The sequence below is a fragment of the Heteronotia binoei genome, chromosome 21, assembly GCF_032191835.1.
Source record: "Heteronotia binoei isolate CCM8104 ecotype False Entrance Well chromosome 21, APGP_CSIRO_Hbin_v1, whole genome shotgun sequence".
Classification (NCBI taxonomy): domain Eukaryota; kingdom Metazoa; phylum Chordata; class Lepidosauria; order Squamata; family Gekkonidae; genus Heteronotia; species Heteronotia binoei.
The window spans coordinates 50,481,788-50,501,766 of NC_083243.1; the positions used below are offsets into that span (position 1 = coordinate 50,481,788).

Here is a 19,979-nt window from a genome sequence, read left to right on the forward strand (position 1 = left end):
GTCGGCATGGGTTTCCCCAAAAGGATCTGCTAAACCAGGGGTGGCCAAACTGCGACTTAGTTGTCACTGTGGCTCTTTCACACATATAGTGTGGCTTTTGACGTCCCCATTGGCTGGCTTGGAGAAAGCATTTTTTTCTTTGAATCACTTCACACCAAGCTAGCTTGCAGCTTGGAGAATTCATTTAAAGTTACTTTATTTCCACTTATTTATCTTCCTGTCTTGTCTCAAACATCTGTCATTTATTCTATGTGGCTCTAACATTAAGCAAGTTTGGCCACTCCTGTGCTAAACCAACCTTGCTTCGATCTTTGACTGAGTGATGGGAACACAGCATTTTTATCTAGCTTTCAGTAAAGCTTTTTACAGAGTTCTCCATAATGTTCTGATGGGTAAATGGGAAGATTGCGAACTAGACTCTAGGATAGTTAGATGGATAGGGAAATGGTTGGAGAACTGCACTCAAAGTCTCACTGGAGGGAAATGTCCAGTGGGGTGCCACAGGGCTTGCTTCTGGGGCCAGTACTTTTCAACATTTTTAAAACTGATCTGAATAAGGGGGTGGGGGGACTGCTTTTAAATTGCAGATGACACCAAATTGGGAGGAGTAGCAAACACCCCAGAAGATACAGGATTCAACAAGATCTGAACGCACTGGAAAAGTGGCAGATGTAAACAAAATGGAATTCAAGAAGGGTAAGTGCAGAGTTCTACATCTGGTAACAAAAATGAAAAGCACACATACTGGATATACACTAATGGGTAGCAATGTATGTGAACAAGATCTTAGGGTACAAATGGATTGTAAGCTAAATATTAGCTGTCAGTGTGATGCAGTGGCAAAAAAAGCTAACATGATCTTGGGGTGTATCAACAGAGGCATAACATCCAAATTGCAAGATGTCATAGCCTGCTGTACACTGCATTGGTCAGGCTGCTCCTGGAGTACTTGTGCAGTACTTTTTAAAAGATGTGGACATAACAGAGTACAGAGGGGGGCCAACGAAGATGATCAGGGACCTAGAAATCAAGCCCTATGGGGAAAGGCTGAAGGACTTGTCTGGAGAAGAGAAGGCTGAGCGGGGACATGATTGCTCTTTTGCATTTGAAAGGTCATCACTTAGGAGGGCAAAAAGTTGTTCCTGTTGGCAGAAGAGTATAGGGCTCATAATAATGGGTTTACCAGTTGGATATGGGGGGAGGGGTGGTTAGTAAGAGTAGTTCAACAGTGGAATCAGCTGCCTAGGAAGGTGGTGAGCTCCCCTTCACTGGTAGTCTTTGAGCAGCAGCTGGACAAATCCTGATTCTGCATTAAGCAGGGGGTTGTATGACTATATATAAAATTATACACTTTTAAACAAAATATTCCTAAGTCAAGGAATAGCAGTACAATAAATTAACAATCATATCAAACAGTCTTCAAGCAGTGACTGGACGAACACTCATCAGAGCTGCTTCAGGCTGATCCAGCACTGAGCAGGGGGTTGGACTAGACCAGGGGTAGTAAACTTGCTTAACATAAGAGCCACATAGAATAAACATCAGATGTCTGAGAGCCGGAAGACATGAATGTCTGATGTTTGAGAGCTGAAAGACAGGAAGGAAGGGTGGTAAGAAAGTTGAAAAGAAAGTAAATAGAGGGGAGAGGTGGAAAGAAAGCAATTTGGTGTTGTGGTTAAGTGTGCAGACTCTTATCTGGGAAACCAGGTTTGATTCCTCACTCCTCCGCACGTACCTGCTGATGTGATCTTAGGTCAACCACAAGTTCTCTCAGGGCTGTTCTGCTCAAGAGCAGTTCTGGGAGAGCTCTCTCAGCCCCATCTACCGCACAGGGTGTCTGTTGTGGGGAGGGGAAGGGAAAGGAGATTGTAAACTGCTCTAAGATTCCTTTAGCTAGCAAAGAGCATGGTATAAATCCAATCTCTTCTCTTCTTAAATGCATTCTCCAAGCCACCAGATGGCTTGGCTCAAAGAAGTGATTTAAGGAGAGAAATGCCTTCTCCAAGTTGAGTGGTGGGAGCTTCGAGAGCCACACAATATGTGTGAAAGAGCTACATGTGGCTCCTGAGTCACAGTTTGGCCACACCTGGACTAGATGGTCTATATGGCCCCTTCCAACTCCATGATTTTTGATGCAGGTTAAGCAGAGAAAGTATATGTAACAGATCCAAGATAACTAATGAATTTCATGACTAAATGAAGTTCTGACTCGGTTTCCCCAGTCTTAGGCTGGCATTCTAACTACCATACTGCTTCATGTACATTCACTTCACACCTGTTTTGTAGGAGGCAGTGCTGACTTCTGCTAGAGAAACTGACTTAATGAATTCTCAATATTTTATCAGCAAAATTGTGTAAAGTATCACAACTAAATGAATGTTCCTGAGATATAAAGGCTCATATTTAGGAGGCAGCAGATGCTGAGCCACCTTGAGCTACTTGGTTGGGTGTGAACTAGATGATGAAACTGTAGCAGAGCAGTAACATTGCTTTGCTGCTGTCATCACGGCTTCATGGGTGTTCCATAGGTGGGCTCAATCTACAGCATTTAAACCTATAAGATTCAGTATGAGTTTTCTGCCAGTATTGTTCTAGATATCTCCCAGCCTTCTTCACCCAGCTCCAGTGGCGGACTGGCCAGGGTGTCACCTTTCCTGATGGCAAGTGGGCCCCTGATAAAGTGGGGCCCCTTAAACATTAGACAATATGTTAAAAATATTAATATCCTTTTAGTAGCTTGAAAAATTAATAGAAGTTCCAATATTACTACTGTAATGCAACTAAAATTTACATTGTATTTTGGGTTGCCAGCCTTCAGATGAGGCCTGGGGATCTCTCCGCTTTTACAACTTATCTCCAGCTGGCAGAGATCAGCTCCCCTGGAGAAAATGCAATCTGTATTTACATTTAATATCTACTGCATACTGCCAGTAAAATGTACAATATATGTACACTGTAACTAACAATATATATAAAGGCAAAGGTGCAAGCACCAGTCATTTCTGACTTTGGGGTGACGTCACATCACGATGTTTTTGTGGCAGACTTTTTACAGGGTGGTTTGCCATTGCCTTCCCCAGTCATCTATACTTTACCCCCAGCAAGCTGTGTCCTCATTTTACTGACCTCGGAAGGATGGAAGGCTGAGTCAACCTGGAGCCAGCTACCTGAACCCAGCTTCCACTGGGATTGAACTCAGGTCGTGATCAGAGAGTTTGACTGCAGTACCGCAGCTTTACCACTCTGCGCCATGGGGCTCTTCAACATATATGTAGTTACAATGTACATATATTGTACATTTTACTGGCAGTATGCAGTAAATAGTAAATGTAAATACACATTTATTTCGCAGTTTTAATTGGACCTTTTCCCCACTTACATATTTTTTTAAAAAAAAATTTATTTCTTATAAAAATTAAATGATAGCCTTATAGTTGTGGGTGGGCTCCCTTTGTCTCCTGGCAACCAGTATTTTTAGACCCAATCCACCACTACCCAGCTCTACGGTAAACCAGGAGGCCAGATTCCAACCTGAAGGTGGCAGAGGTCAAAAAGGGGCAACCTTGTTTACAGCTTCAAGGAGCTTCACATTACATGGCCCCACTGCAGCCTCAAAAGAGCATTTAATGGAATCCTGAGCATCCTGGAATACAATAGGATCCATGAGCCTCCATGGGCAGACCATTTTAACTGGACCTCCCTTCCAGTAGGCTGCTGGGTCCACTTTCATCTTTGCTTTGAGTAGATTAGTGGTTGGACCATGCTTCAGGCTGTATCTCCAACCCTGAAATCTCTCAAAGGCTCTCTGCAAAAAGATCCTAGGGCAAACTTTCCCTTAAAGGCTTTCTGCAAAAAGACCTAGTGTGACTGCACTGCACTGTCTTTCATGCACTGGGCTGAAAGAGTTGAGAGAGGCCCAAAGCAGTGAAAGAAGCTATGACGTCCTGTACCAGCCCCAGCAGGCTCTCCTCAGCGTAAATGATGAAATAACCCACAATCACTCAGGTGTCTCCAGCACCAAATCTGACCACCACTACCAACTCAGAGAACACACAGCCGGGAACTCTTCAGCCAGGAAACAAGCAGCATCTATCCTAATCCCAATGTAAAGAACATACAGACACTGGAGGTCTGTGGAAGTTAAAGGACTTATGGAGGAAAACAGAAGAGTAGGTTTCTACATCTTGCTTTTCTCTATCTTAAGGAATCAGAGCAGCTTACAATCACATTCCTTGCCTCTCTCCGCAACAGGCAGCTTGTGAGATGTGTGAGCTGAGAGTTCTGCAAAAATTGTGACTGGTCCAAGGTCACCCAGTAGGCTTAATGTGGAGGGGGAATGGGAAATCAAATCTACTTATCTGTACAGTCTGTCTCTCCTAACCACTTCCACCACACTGGCTCCCACACCTACTCCCTGGCCACCTGTGTAGGGTTGGTGAAGGACCATATAACCAGGTGGCATTAGTTGGGATGGACACACTGCATTATTTTCATTCTGCTGCCCCTCTGTTATGCAAGCCCCGCCAATTTCCTCTTGCTGCCCTGACCTGATATTTCACAGTATTAACGTTTAGGTGGGAAAAACGGGCTCTTGGGTCATCAACTCTCCAGATGCCCCAAGGCCCTGAAGTGACCTGCTACCGCTATGAGTATCATCACTGTGACCTGTTCCTGAAAGGCACGAAATAATATAGGGGGGGTTGTTGCCAAGGAAAACAACAACCCAGAAGTGCAGTGGATCTAGGACTAACAACCCTTATTCCAGCGTGAACTAACATCAGGATATAGCAACCAAGGCTCTGGAACCAGGAGGGTTTGGATCTGGTGCTGGGCGTCTGAATGGTATAACTCCCTTGCGGGAATCGCAAAATATGAAGTAGTTCCTTTGCTGACGACGTTAAACGTTTAATCCTCTGAAGCGTTCTGCCTAAAATGACGTTCCTCCTCGCGACACAATCGCAGGGCTCTCGAGCTGCAGCCCGCGTGCTTTTAATTCGCTCCACTGGCAAGTTTCCAGTCGTTCCCTCGCACGAGTTTCTTCTATCAGACTGAAGCACTTGCTTTTTTTTTTTTTTTAAAGTAACGATTTCATTAATAAACTCTTCCCACCCGCCCGTTTCCTGGATGCCTCCCTGGACTTTCGGAGCTCTTCCCCCTGCCCAGTGGCTTGATCCTCTCATCCCCTCACTCACGTGGCGTCGGCTGCGGTCAGTCAAAGCTGACACTGGGCCTGGTAGGCATCGCGCCTCCAGCGCCCACGTCAGAGACGCTGCGGGTTGAAGGAAGAAGAAGATCCACTGGAGGGAGAGCGAGAGCTCCAGAGGCAGGCAGGCCGGCCGCTGAGAGTCCGCTGCTAGAAGCCGAGGAGCCAGCCAGACCCGGGCTCCTGGCAGCCAGGAGGAGGAGGCCGCTGGAGAAGAGGCGGCAAGCGGGCCAGGAAGAGGCTTGAGCACAACGGCACGAGCGGCAGCAGCGCTCCAGCAGGCGGGCTCGTTGTCGCCAGGAGGCAGCCCAGCAGCGCCCGTGCAGCGACGCTTTTCAGGGGCTCCCTTTGCAAGAGCCCAGAGTTTGCAGAACAAAGAGTGGTCCGTCCGCCTCGGAGGGCGGCAAGCCAGACCCCTCCCTCCCCGCGCAAAATGCGAGCCAAACGGGAGCCCGGCCGGAGAGCAGCGGCGGGATGTTTGCAGCAGCCGCAGCCGAGGTAACCTGGGACATGCTGCGGGCGGAGCGGCGTCTGGCGGAGCCCAAGCGGTGCCAAGAAGGGTGGGCACGGGAAGGGGGAAAGTTTTGCTTCGGCGACCACAGCAGCCTCTCGTTGGGGGCTGCGGACGGGGCGACTGGCTCCCGGGTGCATGGAGCCGCCGGATAGGAGAGCGAGCAGGGCGCCGCAGGGAGAAGCTTTTTTACCGCGAGAAGGAGAAGGAGCTGCTCGCGGCATCGGCGCGCCGGAGGGCTGCGTTGTAACTGGACGGCGCGAGTGCTAATTCAAGCGCGGGAGAAAGAGAAATCCCTCAGCTGAAAGCATTATCCAAAGGGCGAGCGTGGATGGGAGCAGCCTTCCCCCACCCCCTCTGTCATGCCATCCCTGTAACTCTTTCTCCCCTCAGAGTTACCTTTCGACATCGGCGGCCGGCGCAGCAGAGCCAGCGAGGACTGGCAGCCCAAGGCGTGGTGGGCAAACTGCAAAAGAGCTCAGAGCGGCAAGAGAGGGATTCCTCCCCCCACCCCCTCTGGACTCTCGGGCGCGCACGCCCTCGCTGAGCTGCTCTGAACCCTCTCCGAAGGCACCAGCTCGGAGCAGAAGGCGGCAAAGAGGATTGCGGCAGCCCTCCTCTGTGCTCTTCCCCCCTCCCCTTCCTTCTTAAGGGGCTGATTTTTGCCACACTGGCGGCGAGGTTGGCTTAGCGCGCGTCGCCTGCCTGGTGCGTGTGCGCGCGCGCAAGGAGGTGCGGCCGAGAAGCGGGAGGAAGAGATGTCTCAGGTCGGAGGCAAAGTTGTGCTGATGCTGAGCGTGGTGTGCTTGACCGCCTGCCTGGCTGCCGTGAGGGGGCTGCCCTTGAGGAAGCAACGCAGCAACAGCCCGAAGGAGAGGAACTACAAACTGGTGGAGGTGAGTGGAACTGGCTCGACTTGAGCTAATGCTTGATAAGGGACTAGGCTACTTAGAGGGTGGAAGAAGGAGGGGGAAGGTGAGTGGATTCCCAGGTTTCTCCAAGAGCCGCTTTAATGTCCCGGCTGAAGTGGGAGACCCTGCTGTGAATCGCCACCCTGACCTTGGGTCAGTCATGCATTTTCAGCCTAACCTCCCTCACAGGGTTGTTGTAAGGCTAGAATGGAACAGAGGAGAATGATGTAAGATCCTTTCAATGCCCGTTGGGGAGACGGGCTGGGTATACATGAAGTAGATACATTCAGAATAGTTCAGGTAGCACCTTTAAAATGATGGTTCCTAAAAGTACGTTCTCACAAGAAAGGTGAGCCACAGCCCAGTCTGTAGATTCAGGTGGGGAGCCATGTTGGAAATGCTCCCTCTAAGCTGTGGAGTCCTGTGAGCAAACATTCTACTTTGTGAGCTACTGTTACTAGAGTTGTGAGCTGCTGCATAAATCAGTTTGGTCTGGGGCCAGTTTTCCTGAGCTAAGAAAAAATGTGTGAGCTGGAGGCAGGGGCGGCCCGACGCCCCATGGCGCCCTAGGCAGACTCGCTGCCTGGCGCCCCCCAAGAGCCCCCGCGCCTCCACCCCCGCCGTGGCTCCGCGCCACCCGCCGCCTCCCCCCCTCCTTCGGACCCTTTCCCTCCCCGGCGTGTCAATTTCAACGCCGGAACCGGCTGCAGCGCCGCGTTCCGGCTCTCTAAAGCCCCCCTCCGGCCGAACACTCCAGTCGCGGTGAAAACCGCGCCGCGGGGCCGGGCTGCGCTCACCGTCCGTCCCTCAGGAACGGCGTCCTGAAAGGGCGACCCCCGCTATAGCTGACTCCTCCCCTCCCCACTTCCTGGATGGGAAGGAGTCAGCGGGGGTCGCCCTTTCAGGACGCTGTTCCTGAGGGACGGACGGTGAGCGCAGCCCGGCCCCTCGGCGGCGTTTTTACCTTGACTGGAGTGTTCGGCCGGGGAGGGGGGCTTTAGAGAGCCGGAACGCGGCGCTGGAGCAAGTTCCGGGGTGGGAAAGGGTCGGGAGGGAGGAGGAGGCGTGGGGGTGGGAATGGAGGGGCGGGGGGCGAAAGGCAAACCAGGTGCTTTCCTGGGGCTCCGGGAGGGGGGTGGGGAGCACAGTTTTTTGGCCCCACCCTCCTGGCGCCCTAGGTAGCCACCTAGTTTGCCTAGCGGGAGGGCCAGCCTTGGGGAGGCTAAAAAACTGAGCTAGCTCGCACTGACTCAACGTAGAGGGAACACTGTTGTTGGCCTGAAGAAGCAGAACAAAGTTTTAGTCCAGTGGCACCTTTAGGACCAACAAAGATTTATTCTGGGTATAAGCTTTTGTGTACAAAACTTTGTGGGTCTTAAAGGTGCCACTGGACTTGATCCTGATCTGTATTCAAGTGGTTTAAATCTGCACTTTTTAACTACCCCCCACGACATACTGACAGTGATTAAAGAGCGGTGGTCCTCTCTCTTTTGATGCAGAGTTATGGCAAAGATTAGCACTAACTAGGAGCAAGAGGTAGACTAGTTGGAAAGGGTGAAAAAATATGGGATATTTTTAGTGTGTGTACTTGTCCCATGACTTGGTGGTTTGCCTCCTGGGAACAAAATGTGGATTGGCATGCTGGATTAGTCTTCTACTTTATTTGTTACAAAAGTATAGCTTTGATCCTGGGCACTTTAAAACAAAAGTGCAGCTGTTTGAGAATAATGATGCAACAAAGTCCCAAGTGCAGCAAAAAGGAATTTGGGTACTGGTCCCAAAGATAGCAGATGTCAAGCATGTAAAGTCCATTTTACAGCAATAGATGTTTTGGTTGGCTATGCAAATAGTATTAGGGCTTGCAGATAGCAAGACAGTAACTGTGCAAACCCAAGAAAGGTTACTCCAGACAAACCCATTAATTTCAGTGGGTTTAGACTGGAGTAACTCTGTTTAGGATTGTACTGTGAGTTCCATAATCTAGTTAGATGAGGCAATGAGAGAGAGAATAAGTCATTTTTTAATTGGAATTGACATTTGGCCAAATGTGCATTTTTCTTGTACTGAAGATAGCAGAAGAGAGACTGTACCCAGCAAGGAATGGTTTTCATAATATTTGTTCTGGCGGCTTTAGCAGTCACAGGTGGGACCATTTCACACATTACTCAGGGCAAGCCCAGATTTGCCACTAAATCTACACACTCAATAGGAGAGCTGCACTGTCCCCTGATGAACGTAGCCGTATGATGTATGAAGAGTCATGTTTCTCTCAATGACATGTCAGGTGTACAGTTTACAAATTGTAAGTGCCATCCTGGATACAAAATAGAGTGAGTGAGCCCTAAACTAATCTTCTACATAAATCTGGTATAAACCCAAGCATGCTGGATCAGTTCAGAGGGACCTATCAAATAAAGTGTCCTGTTTCCCACAGTGTCCAGTTGGATGTTTGTTCTCAGCCTAGCCTGCCTCCCAGAGTGGTTGCAAAGATGTTATTGGGGGAGAAGGAGAAGAGCTGGATTTCTACCCCACTTTTCACTCAAAATCGCAGAGCAGTTTACAATCTCCTTTTCCTCCCCCCACAACAGACACTCTGTGAGGTAGGTGGGGCTGAGAGAACAGTTCTGAGAGAACTGTGACTGACCCAAGGTCACACCAGCAGCTGCATGTGGAGGAGTGGGAAATCAAACCCAGTTCTCTCAGATTAGAGTCTGCCAGTCTTAACCACTACACTAAACTGACTTCACCTGAACTTCTGGAAGGAAAAGTAGGATAAAAATAAATGCAATGTTATATTTGGGATGGGGCAGCCAGAACTGCACTCAGTATTCTAGTTGTATATACAACTAGGTTTCTGTAACAGCATTGAGATAGTTGTTTTATTTTCAGTCCAATTCCAAATAATTCCAGACTTCATTTACCTTTTCTTTTAAGCATATTGTGTTGGGAGAAATTCCATTTGACTGCAGGAAAAAAAAATGAGTAATTGCAATCAGAAGCTATCAAAGTATCTGCTGATGTGAACTCTGACTGATCAAAGTTTATGCTGGAATAAATGTTACTAGCCTGTAACTTTCCATTGGTCTCCTGTTTTATCAGAGGTTGGGCATTGTTAGGATTACAAATTACTACTTCTGTTCTCCACTCTGTGTGTGTCTGAGAACCAGGGAAATTACTATTGGGTAAGAAGAATTAGGCATCTGGAGTTCCATGTGGTAAGCAAAAGGTAAGCTGTGCCCACCTATAGATAGTAGGCACTGGTATTTCATAGTCTGCCAATGCTGGCGGACGTATTTCTAAATGTGGTTATTTTTATGCTGATGCACTGTGTCTAAAAACAAGTGTCGTGTGGATTTGTGTAGAATGATTGTGCAAATATTGCAACCCTGAGTAATAACAGTAATGTAGAAATTAGCCAGCCCACTAGTAAATGGCTGATGCCCATTGGGTTAAATCAGGGGTGTCATTCTGTTATGAGGGCCAAATCTGACATAAATGAGACCTTGTCGGGCCACGCCAAGTCAGGTCGGGCCTTGTGTGTACCTATTTAAGATTAGGTTGCAGAAATATAAACTTCATAAAGGACACAGACAAACACAATTAAAGATTTAAAAAAAAAACAACTTAAAATATGTTAAAACTTCAGCACTTGGTCTTAAAGGTACTTTCTTTGTATTTCTCCCATGGGATTGAGGGAACTGGGCAAAAGAAGCTCTGGCTCTTTCCTTCCTTCCCCAGGGGACCAGGAGGGAGAGGAGCCTCAGCCAAGAGAAGGAAAAGAGACTTCGCTCAGTAGCTCTGCAATTGAGAGAGCCTGGCAAAGCAGCCTCAGCCAATGGAAAAAACAAAGGTTTTGCTCTGTAGCTCTGTGTGATTAAGCAAGCCTTGCAAATCAAGCTGTAATGCAGAAGGAAGCAGATGACAGCCAGTCACTCGGGGGCCTGATTCGGCCCTTGGGCTGCATGTTTGACACCCCTGGTTTAAATGATAGAAGGCAGTTGGAGAGTACAGGACTAGAGCAGTTTGCTGTGTATCTTATCTAAAACATCAAAGGATCCCACAGTAGTTGAAAGACTAACAAATGTATTGTGAAATTTGTTTTCTTGGACCAGGGCCCACTTCATACATCTGAAAACGTGTTATGTCTTCATGCAATGCAAAAAGTCACAGCAGATGACATATCTGTGCTATTGCCTTTGGACCCACTGTCTTACAGTTTCTTTTCTCTGTGTTTGGCATATGATAAACCTGTTAATTAAGGATGAGTCTGAACTTACATCAGGGTATTGGTGCCATAAAATTATTTGCAGCAGACTGACCTCTTGGATTTTTGTTTTTCCCTGAGGTAGCCTGCCCCATTGTTCTCATCTCTATACTCTTCTTAGGGTGTTATTTGATTAAGAAATCTAATGAGGTAGGGCCCAACATGCGTCTTCTTGACCAAATGCATAGTGCATTGTTGCCATTATAAGAAATGGAGCCATGCTGGGCTTTCAGTGGCATGGGATTCTATCAGGGATCTAATGGCAAACAACTCATGCTTGTCTGTGTGAAGAGCAGGTAAAGATAAGCAGAGTCAAATATATGGCAGTTGGAGAACAAACCAAAAGGAATGGAATCCTAACAACAAACATTTATTGTTGACCCTTCTCCCTCCTCATCTTGCTCTACCACAGCTGCTCTGCTGGGCCCAAGTCAGCTTGGCCCACCTTCCAGAATGCCACTTTCTTGCCTGGGCCAACCCACACCTCAGCAGTTAGCTGAGAGGAGCTGCTACCTCCTCCCTCTGGTGGATCTAGCCCCTGCCCCACCATTGCTGCAGAAGGGCTGAGCCAGACTGAGACACAGTTGCTGGGGAGAGGGTGTCTCCCCACAACCAAGAAATCTCACGCAAGGAAAGGCCAGCCAGCTGCTTACCTCCATATTCAAGTGTGGATAGATGGGGGGGGGGGCAGTGAACCATGGTGAAAAGTAAAATTAAAAATGGGATATTGTGGGGCCTGGACTGGGGGCGGAATTGAGGGGTCTTGGCAGGAAGTTGGGCTGGGATCCTGGGGCCCCTAGCATAGCTACAGGCCTGTTATGGACTCTGTTTTTGCTACATCAGTGTAACAAGGCCCCCCCTTTTAAAAAGTAATAACAAACAAGGAGATCATTAGCCATACAAAGTCTTTTTAATTGATTCATCACCAGGAAACAGAAAGGCAAATGAAAAGGCATCTTTGGGATTTTTTTAAAAAAGTTGTACTGATACTGGACAAAAAAATTATTTCTGGTTTCAGCAATGGCTCCCTAGTCCCAGGTGTTCCATGACTGAGGTTCAACAATGTGGGATTCCTGAACATAACCAGTTGAAGATCCAGGTGGGCAGCCATGTTGGTCTGGAGCAATGGAACAAAGCAAGAGTCAAGTTTCACCTTTAAGAGCAACAAAGTTTTATTCAGAATATAAGCTTTCGGGTGCTAGAAGCACACTTCATCAGATACTTTTGTCTGATGAAGTGTGCTTCTAGCACATGAAAGCTTGCATTCTGAATAAAACTTTGTTGGTCTTAGGTGCAACTTGACTTTTGCTTTGTTCTATAACCAGGGGAAGTAACAGGGTATGAGTGTGTGTGAGTGACAGAGGATGGGTTGCTTCCTTAATTTGTTGGTGGGTACTGTGCCACTCTCAACCCCCTTGTACCCAGAGCTGGATTTATGCACAAGATAAGTAAACTACAGTTTAGGGCCTTAGATTATAAGGAACCTCTAATAATTTTTTAAAACTAAATTTCAAGGTTTCTTCATTTTTTGGGTAGTGCTAAGGGGCCTCTTAACATAAGAGCATAAGAAGACCTCTGCTGGATCAGACTGCCTCCTGGCATTGGCGTTCAGAAGATTGCTGCCTTCGTGTTATATCACAAACGCCTCACTTAAGGTCTCATCCTGTCTTAATCTGGCCTGGTTATTCCTCTTACATTACAGCTTTAATTGAGAGAAGCTTTCCTTCTTTTCTCCATGCGCTCCCCCCCCCCCCCCAATTGTGGTACACTTTGCTGAGCTTCCATGATGCAACTTGTGTCAAAAGTCAAGTAAAATCACTGGATATGGCTGCTTTTGCTACAACTTCTGTTCAGAGGCTGATGCCTGTATTCCAGGAGTAGGGGGCCACCACTGAGAAGACCTTGCCTCATAGATTCTACCCATCTAACTTCATCAGGCAGAGGCATCTAAGGTAGGACTTCTAAAGCTGATTTAAAGGCAAGATCTCAAATTTATATACAGTGCAACTCAAGCATTTGGAGGACACCTTTACCAAATCATAAAATGATTGTGCTTGTTTCAGTCCCCTCTACAGATATGTAATTTTTAATCTCTGAATACTCCTAACTGATTGGATAGTATAATCTAGATTGCACACTGAGAACACTAGCACTTTCCATATGCTAAATAATGCAGTTTCAATCCACTTCAGTGGCTGTTTGCTTGTGGATTTTGCCATTTCACCCAGGATTTTACTTTCCATATGCTAAATAATGCCATTTCAATTCACTTCAGTGGCTGTTTGCTAGTGGATTTTGCCATTTCACCCAGTAAAACCCAGTTGCAAAGTGCACTGAAAATGGACCTTAGGGTCAAACTAAACATGATGGTGTCCTCATGACCACCGTGAGGCACCATCACTGTTTTACAGACATTCGAAAAAGCCACAAACGTCCAATCCTAACTAGGCCCACTGCACCCCATCCTCTTGTTCCCCCTCCCCAAGCCTTTTCAAGAACCGAAACAGCTGTGGGTGGAGGGGACAAGAGGTATTTTAAAATGGCAGTGCCCTTCTGGCAGCCATGAGGATTTTGTCATGTTTCATCCCATCCTTATTCAGCAACTGTTGTCCAGTTTCTTCAGACTACCCACACACTTCAAGTACATCTTTTTGCTTTTAAAAAACTCTTATTGTCTTCCACTAGCAAGTAAAGACTTTGCTTGGTTTTTGTTGTTGTTGTTGCATATGGAACATATGCTACAACTTCTGTTCAGAGGCTGATGCCTGTATTGTTGTTGCTTATGAAAAGTAAAATCCTGGGTGAAATGGCAAAATCCACTAGCATCTTTCTGATGCTCTTTCCCATTTATGTTTGTAGTTTAATTGTGCTTATAGACACACAGAATTATTTTTTACATTGTTTTGATGTTTAACTGTTTGCCACCTTGTAGATTCTAAGTTGCGTAGAAAGGTGGCATAAAAATCTTGTAAAATAAATACAAAGAGAAACTCCCAAAATAAATCTGGACATACCCAGCAAATAACAACTTTTCTCACTCCTCCATGGAATGCCTTCTTTGTCCCCAGGAAGGTGTTTTTGTAGCATTTTGGCACATACAAGATTTGCAAGCTACTAAGTGTATGGTGGCTCTTTTTATGCCACTTAACTGCCTAACTTGTCAATGCAGCAGCTGTGCAGAGGGAGTCTGAGGTGCTGTCCATTCCAATGCCAGGAGGTCTCAGCATCTCCCTGTCTCTTGCCAGTAGTCCCTGCTATTGCTGAAAAGAATCACTTTGACAATCAAAGATGCTGCAATGGATAAAACAAAGTCGGTTTTTGCAGGGCTGTGCACAGTGCCTGAACTGCTGCTGGGACCGGTTCCATTTAGCATCATTCCTGCCCAGATTGTCCGCGCAAAGGTTTATTTTTTCTTCAGTTTTGTTGTGGCCAGGGATGAGGGCAGGCTGTGCCCTTCCCTGGAGCCCTTCTGTCTCCTACTTGCTTATTCCTGACCTACAGGCGTCATTCACTCCCTCCCTGACGTCTGTGCTTGTCTTGGCAGCAGATAATTGTCCTGTCACAGACAGTGGGTAAATGATGGCTCCAGGTGGGGGTTGGGGGGTCAGGGGCAGCTGCACTTGTGCCTTTGAGCTCCGCATTTCCTTGCTGGGGTGTGGAATGCATGCCCCACCACGGGCAGCTTCAGCCTATGTGTCACTGGCGGAGTCATCTTGCCTGCGGATGTGCTTTTTACCTTTTCATTTCTTCAGCAATTAAGCATTCTTGTCTCCAGCTTTGTCCCCGGTTGAGGTCAGATTTGTGGGCACAAAACGTGCATTGAATCATCAGTTTGCTCTGAAAGGGTCTTATTGTGCACAGGAAGGTACTTTACCCTTTATGGCAGATTTTCCTTTTGTGAAGTGCCAAATTATCTTAGTCAAGATAGTGAAAAACCTCCTGCCCTGGGGCCAAGTAAAGGACTGAAACAATAGGGGAGCCAGCTGGGAGAAGCAGGGGTCTGTGTATGGGATGGGGAATGAACATCCTTTTTCACTGGACAAATAAGTCCTCAGAGTTTGTTGTTGGGGAATCAAAGCAGTTCCTGTAAAAGGTAGATTTAAGGGAAAAGATGGGGACATGTGTGTGTGCATGTGTACGTATGTCTGTGTGCATATTTGTGTCTCTTGCACATGCTAATGGCATCCACTTCAGGATAATTTTTGGGGTGGAAAATAATGAATGAAAGATCAAGTGAAATCACACAACATGCAAATTTGTGTTTTACAATTCTGCCCTCACCCCTGCAACAAAAGCTAAAATAAGAGAAATGTTGAATTTAACAGAGGTTTGCAGCTTTTGAGACTTTTTGGCTGAACTATTTTGACATCACAAAAGACCAGATATGCCTTGCTAGCTGCTATGGTGATAGCAGTTAGGCCAGGGGTGTCAAACATGCAACCTGGGGGGCTGAATCAGGCCCCAAGAGGGCTCTTATCAGGCCTGCAAGCAACTCACTGTCATCTGCTTCCTTCTCCCTCTCTTGCTTCCTTCTGCATCACAATTTGCTTTGCCAGGCTTGCTTAGTCGCACAGCAGAGCTATTGAGCCAAGCCTCTCTTCCTTGGTTGGTTGAGGCTCAACAAGCCAGTGAGGTGGATTAGGCTGAGTGTGTTTGTCTGTGTCCTTTATAAAGTTTATATCTCCCTTACCTGGCATTACATTTTATGACAGACATGGCCCGACTCAACAAGGTGAAGATCCAGCCCTTATAACAAGTGAGTTCGACACCCCTATGCTAAGCCCTGAAGTATATTGGGAGTTTTGAATTTTGTTAGGAAGTAGTAAAGTTCTTCTGCTGCCATTTGTTGCTCACTGTTGTGATGATCTTGGCTTCCTTCCCCAAGAAATGCAATAGGGTTGTGATGGTGGAGTGGTGTTATTAATATGGAGATTCAGTAGTCAGGAACATGTGTTTGCTAAGGGTATGCCTGTCATGCAGTTGAAAAAGATGTGAGGAGCAGGGGAGTAGAGCATCCATAAAATACTATCGAGAGAGTACAGGAAACACTGTGTGTAGTGGGAGGGAGCACTCTTTGGTGTAACCATTAAAGCACAGAGTCATTGCCTCATGACATCTGGCAACTTGCCTTCATGCCTTTATCCACATACTCCCAGCAGCCCAAAAAGCATGAATTTAAAGAAATTCCTTCATAGCTCATGTTTTGCCAGTTATCCACAGCTGCTTTCTGCTCCTTATTCATGACTGCCCAGCTAGTTGGTGACCAACTAGTGAGGAGGATCCAAGCAGTTAAGACCCTGGAGATTCAGTAACCCCCAAACCTGGTGCAGCACTCCGGGTAACATCTTTCCCAAGAGGAGATGTTGCACAGATTTCTCAAGCTGTCTGCTTCTCCCTGTCCTCCTTTGAGTTGTGAATGCTTAGAGCACACGAAAGCTTAATTTCTGAATAAAACTGTTGGTCTTAAAGGTGAAACTTGACTCCTACTTTGTTCTACTGCTTCAGACCAACACAGCTGCCCACTTGGCTCTCTACCTATGTTCCTGATTGATCTCATTCTTCTCTCTCTCCCTTCCAAGATGTAGAGTCTAAGATATCCCAAGATGTTTTTGAACTCCAAACATGAGTATATCTTGCTGTTGAAATTCTCTTAGGAGAGTTGCAGTTGTGCTCTGCAGCTGTTTTTTAATGCATTTGTGTGACAGATTTTCAGGCTTTTTGTCAAGTAGCAATTTATAGGTGGTGTAGTTTACATTCTTCAGTGACCATGGCCCACATGTTTAGGAAACTGGAATCACTTGTCCGCACTTTCTGACCATTAAAAGGACTCTTCCAGATGGAGGTGTTGCAGTGAGAAAGCAGCATAGTTGTGACTGAACCAGCTAATTTCCATTAACTAGATGTTAATACCAGATGGGCAGCTGTGTTAGGCTGCAGCAGCAAAATACAGAACAGGAGTCCAGGGTCGCTTCAAAGGCCATATTCTGCTTTAAGCTGCCATGAGTCAGAGCACACTTTCATAGATATGAGGCCTAGCTCAAGAAAGTGACGCCAGAATAAATTCTGTTAGGCTGAATTCTTGATTTATTTAACCAGATGTGAAACTTTATAATGCAAACTGATGCAAAGCAGCAAGTCCCAAATGTGGAAATATATATCCAGAAATTTTGAAAGCATGTGTTTGTGGGGGGAAGCAATGACTGACTGATGTTTTGGGGAAAAGTTGACGCCCATGCAGTACTTACTTTGTGATCAAATTGAACAATATGTTGGCTTGGATCCAAACTTGTTTTCATCCGGAGGAAGTGCCCTTCTGCTGTGGAGTGGGGGCAGCTTTTGTTTGCTTTTTTCCTTCAGAACTCGGTATTGGCCTCAGCATTATTCTTGGGAAAGGGATGCATTCTGGGGGAATGAAGCAGAAGAAGAGAGCCAAGAACAGAATTTGTGCCCCTTTGATCACAACTATTATATATAGCTGAGCACATACGATTATATCAATCGGAAGATAATATATGAATATAACAGGAAAAATGACTCTGTGCTTCTTAAAACAATTGTGACAAATGTGCCCTGTGCTTAGAGATATAGCAAGTGCCTACCTTCCAAATATACTTTTGTTTTTAAGAGCAAAATAAAAGCTATCATTGGCACTGTACATGTAAGCTCATCTTCTAAGGCAGGCCAGCTGCCACCACTAGACTGCTACCTAACTAGAACAGAAGTAAAGGAAGAAAGATACCCAGGAATTGTTCCTCTTTTCAACTGAGGCATAGAGTTCTTTGGGGAGGGTGAATAGACTTCAAACAGGAGCCCCATATCAGTGATTCAGTAAATCCATATCATAAGCCTGTATATATAATTAGCTATCCAAGCCTGAATATAAAACTACTCACAATCTACTCAATTTGTGCTGTGAATGATTCCAGCACCACTGAAAGCTGGCTTGAAGACTGAAAGACTTGTTTCCTCTCCTAGTTGGGTTTCCTCCATCTTCCCTCTCAGCCTTGGAGGAAAAGTGTCTAACCTTTGTCCATCCCTAGGTGCTTAGTCCACAGGTGCTTCTTGCCACCTCTCAGATGGCCGATGGAGGGGAAAATGTGGGAAACAGGTGGGGTGGGGAATTGTGGCAGCATCCCAACACATTGGCATTGCTTCTTGTGTACCTGGAAGTGATGGCAGCTGTGTTGCTGTAGATACTCTGGCATTTGAGCAAAACTTTTTTCCCAAATGCCAGAGCATATCCTTCTGTCCCCCTCCCCATTCTATGTGCTGACATCATTTCAGGGACACAGGGAGTGCCTCAGCTCTTTCTTTGCCAGTGATGTCATTACTTCACTGATGAGAGTGCCCCACAAGGTAAGTCTCCAGTCAGTATTTAAGTAAAAATATTATCAAAACACTTGGAATTCCCAGAATCAACAAATAGTGGAGACCTTATAGGGTGCAAAGGTGGCATAGAAATGTTTTAAGCCAGGGGTGTCAAACTTATTTGTTATGGGGGCCGGATCTGACACAAATAGGACTTTGTGGGGCCAGGCCATGTGTGTCAGAAAATGTAATGTGGGGTAGCAGCAGTATAAATGTCATAAAGGACACAGACAAACACAATTAAAGGTATTATTTTTTTAACTTAAAGTACAATCATGCGTAAAACTCCTGCAATATTTTGTATAAAATGGAAAGCTGGGGGAATAGTAGAATTTGGCAATACAATTTTAAAAATATCAAGAAAAAACACAAGGATCACAGCAGAAATGAAAAATATAAAATGCTCTGAGCCTGGGGAAACAAATGGCATTGCAAACCTCTCCACCTCCTCCCCTCCAGGTCTACTCAGATTGACAATGGCTCTCCAGTGTAATATCCCCCTTTGACTGTGAGTTCTCAGGTTAGAGTATTCACTAGGTCAGGTTCATTCAGCAGAAACAAGCTGGCTCAAAGCATCAACCCTTTCTTTGCAAGGACATAACTCCAGGAAGCGTGAGTTTCAGCTGGCTTTAGGAACACTGAACAGGAAACTATCTCCACTCCATTGAAACGCATTGTAGCACAGACAATGTGGAATTAATTTTCCATTAAGTTCTCTAGGCCCTATCTGTCTGGGCACAGAGACCTTAATAGAAAATCCTTTCCATGTTTTCCTTGCAATTTTGCTTAGCTGCAGCTGGCAAAAATAAAGTAGAATAAGTTGGGAACTGAAAGAGCAGGGAACTTTGTCAGCCTCTGAGCTTCAAAGGGTGATGACAGGAAGGAGCAAGAAAAGAGGCTCACGGGCCTGATTGAAGCCCTGGGTGGGCTGGGTGTGGCCCATGGGCCAGACATTTGACACCCCTGTTTTAAACAAATAAAAAGTAGTAAGTATTGTTAAAATAACAGCTTCGGTTAAAATAACGAAGGTGCTTGGTGCCTTCATTGCATGTATTTTCCAACATCAGTTGTTTGACTCATCAGGAAGGTATGATGCTTCTTTATACTGGCTGAGATTACTAATCTGTTTAAAACCCACTCTATCTAATCCAACTGGCAGCAATCCTCCAAGGCCTTTTGTGAACCTGACCTGACATTTTTTAACTGAAGATTAAGTAAGATTATAACAGTATAATCTGTAGAGCATGATGTATTTGTTCTACTCAATTTGTTGGTATTCTTCCACCTGGAGAGCTTTCTGATTACTGCTCATATTTGACTGTTATGTTGGCAGCATGCCTTAAAGCTCTACTATCTAGAGTTCTGCAAGGGATGTATCTTAAGATGCCATACTCTGGTGGAGTATGCGATTGTGGTGCAAGTAGTGTAGACACCCTGTATCATATGACCCTTGAATGTAATTACTTTCCTGAGCCTAGAAATCTTTTAATTCTTCCTTTGTTCCAAAATATAGATCATATGGAAATATTACCTCTTTTATTAGAAGATAATAGCAGACCTATAACTCTTTTAGCTGTGAAATTTTATGCATCTGTGATAGATTTTAGCAGCCGTTCAAATGGAGTATAGCTTTGTCCATATTTTAGTAATCTGCTTAAAACTAATAAGTTAAGAAGCAATGTGAGGTAGCTAGATTAACTGAGGGTGCCATGGATTGAACCT

At 45.9% G+C, this 19,979-nt stretch overlaps 1 protein-coding gene across 1 annotated transcript in view; it reads left to right on the forward strand.

Annotated features, from left to right (window-relative positions):
* Positions 1 to 6,150: 6,150 nt before the first annotated feature.
* ISM2 (isthmin 2) overlaps positions 6,151 to 19,979 on the forward strand; it is a 44,129-nt gene continuing 30,300 nt past the window's right edge. The window contains exon 1 of the mRNA XM_060262997.1: positions 6,151 to 6,610. Within this exon, the coding sequence (XP_060118980.1) occupies positions 6,473 to 6,610 (138 nt within the window). The 5' untranslated portion in view covers positions 6,151 to 6,472. The remainder of the gene's footprint in view (positions 6,611 to 19,979) is intronic.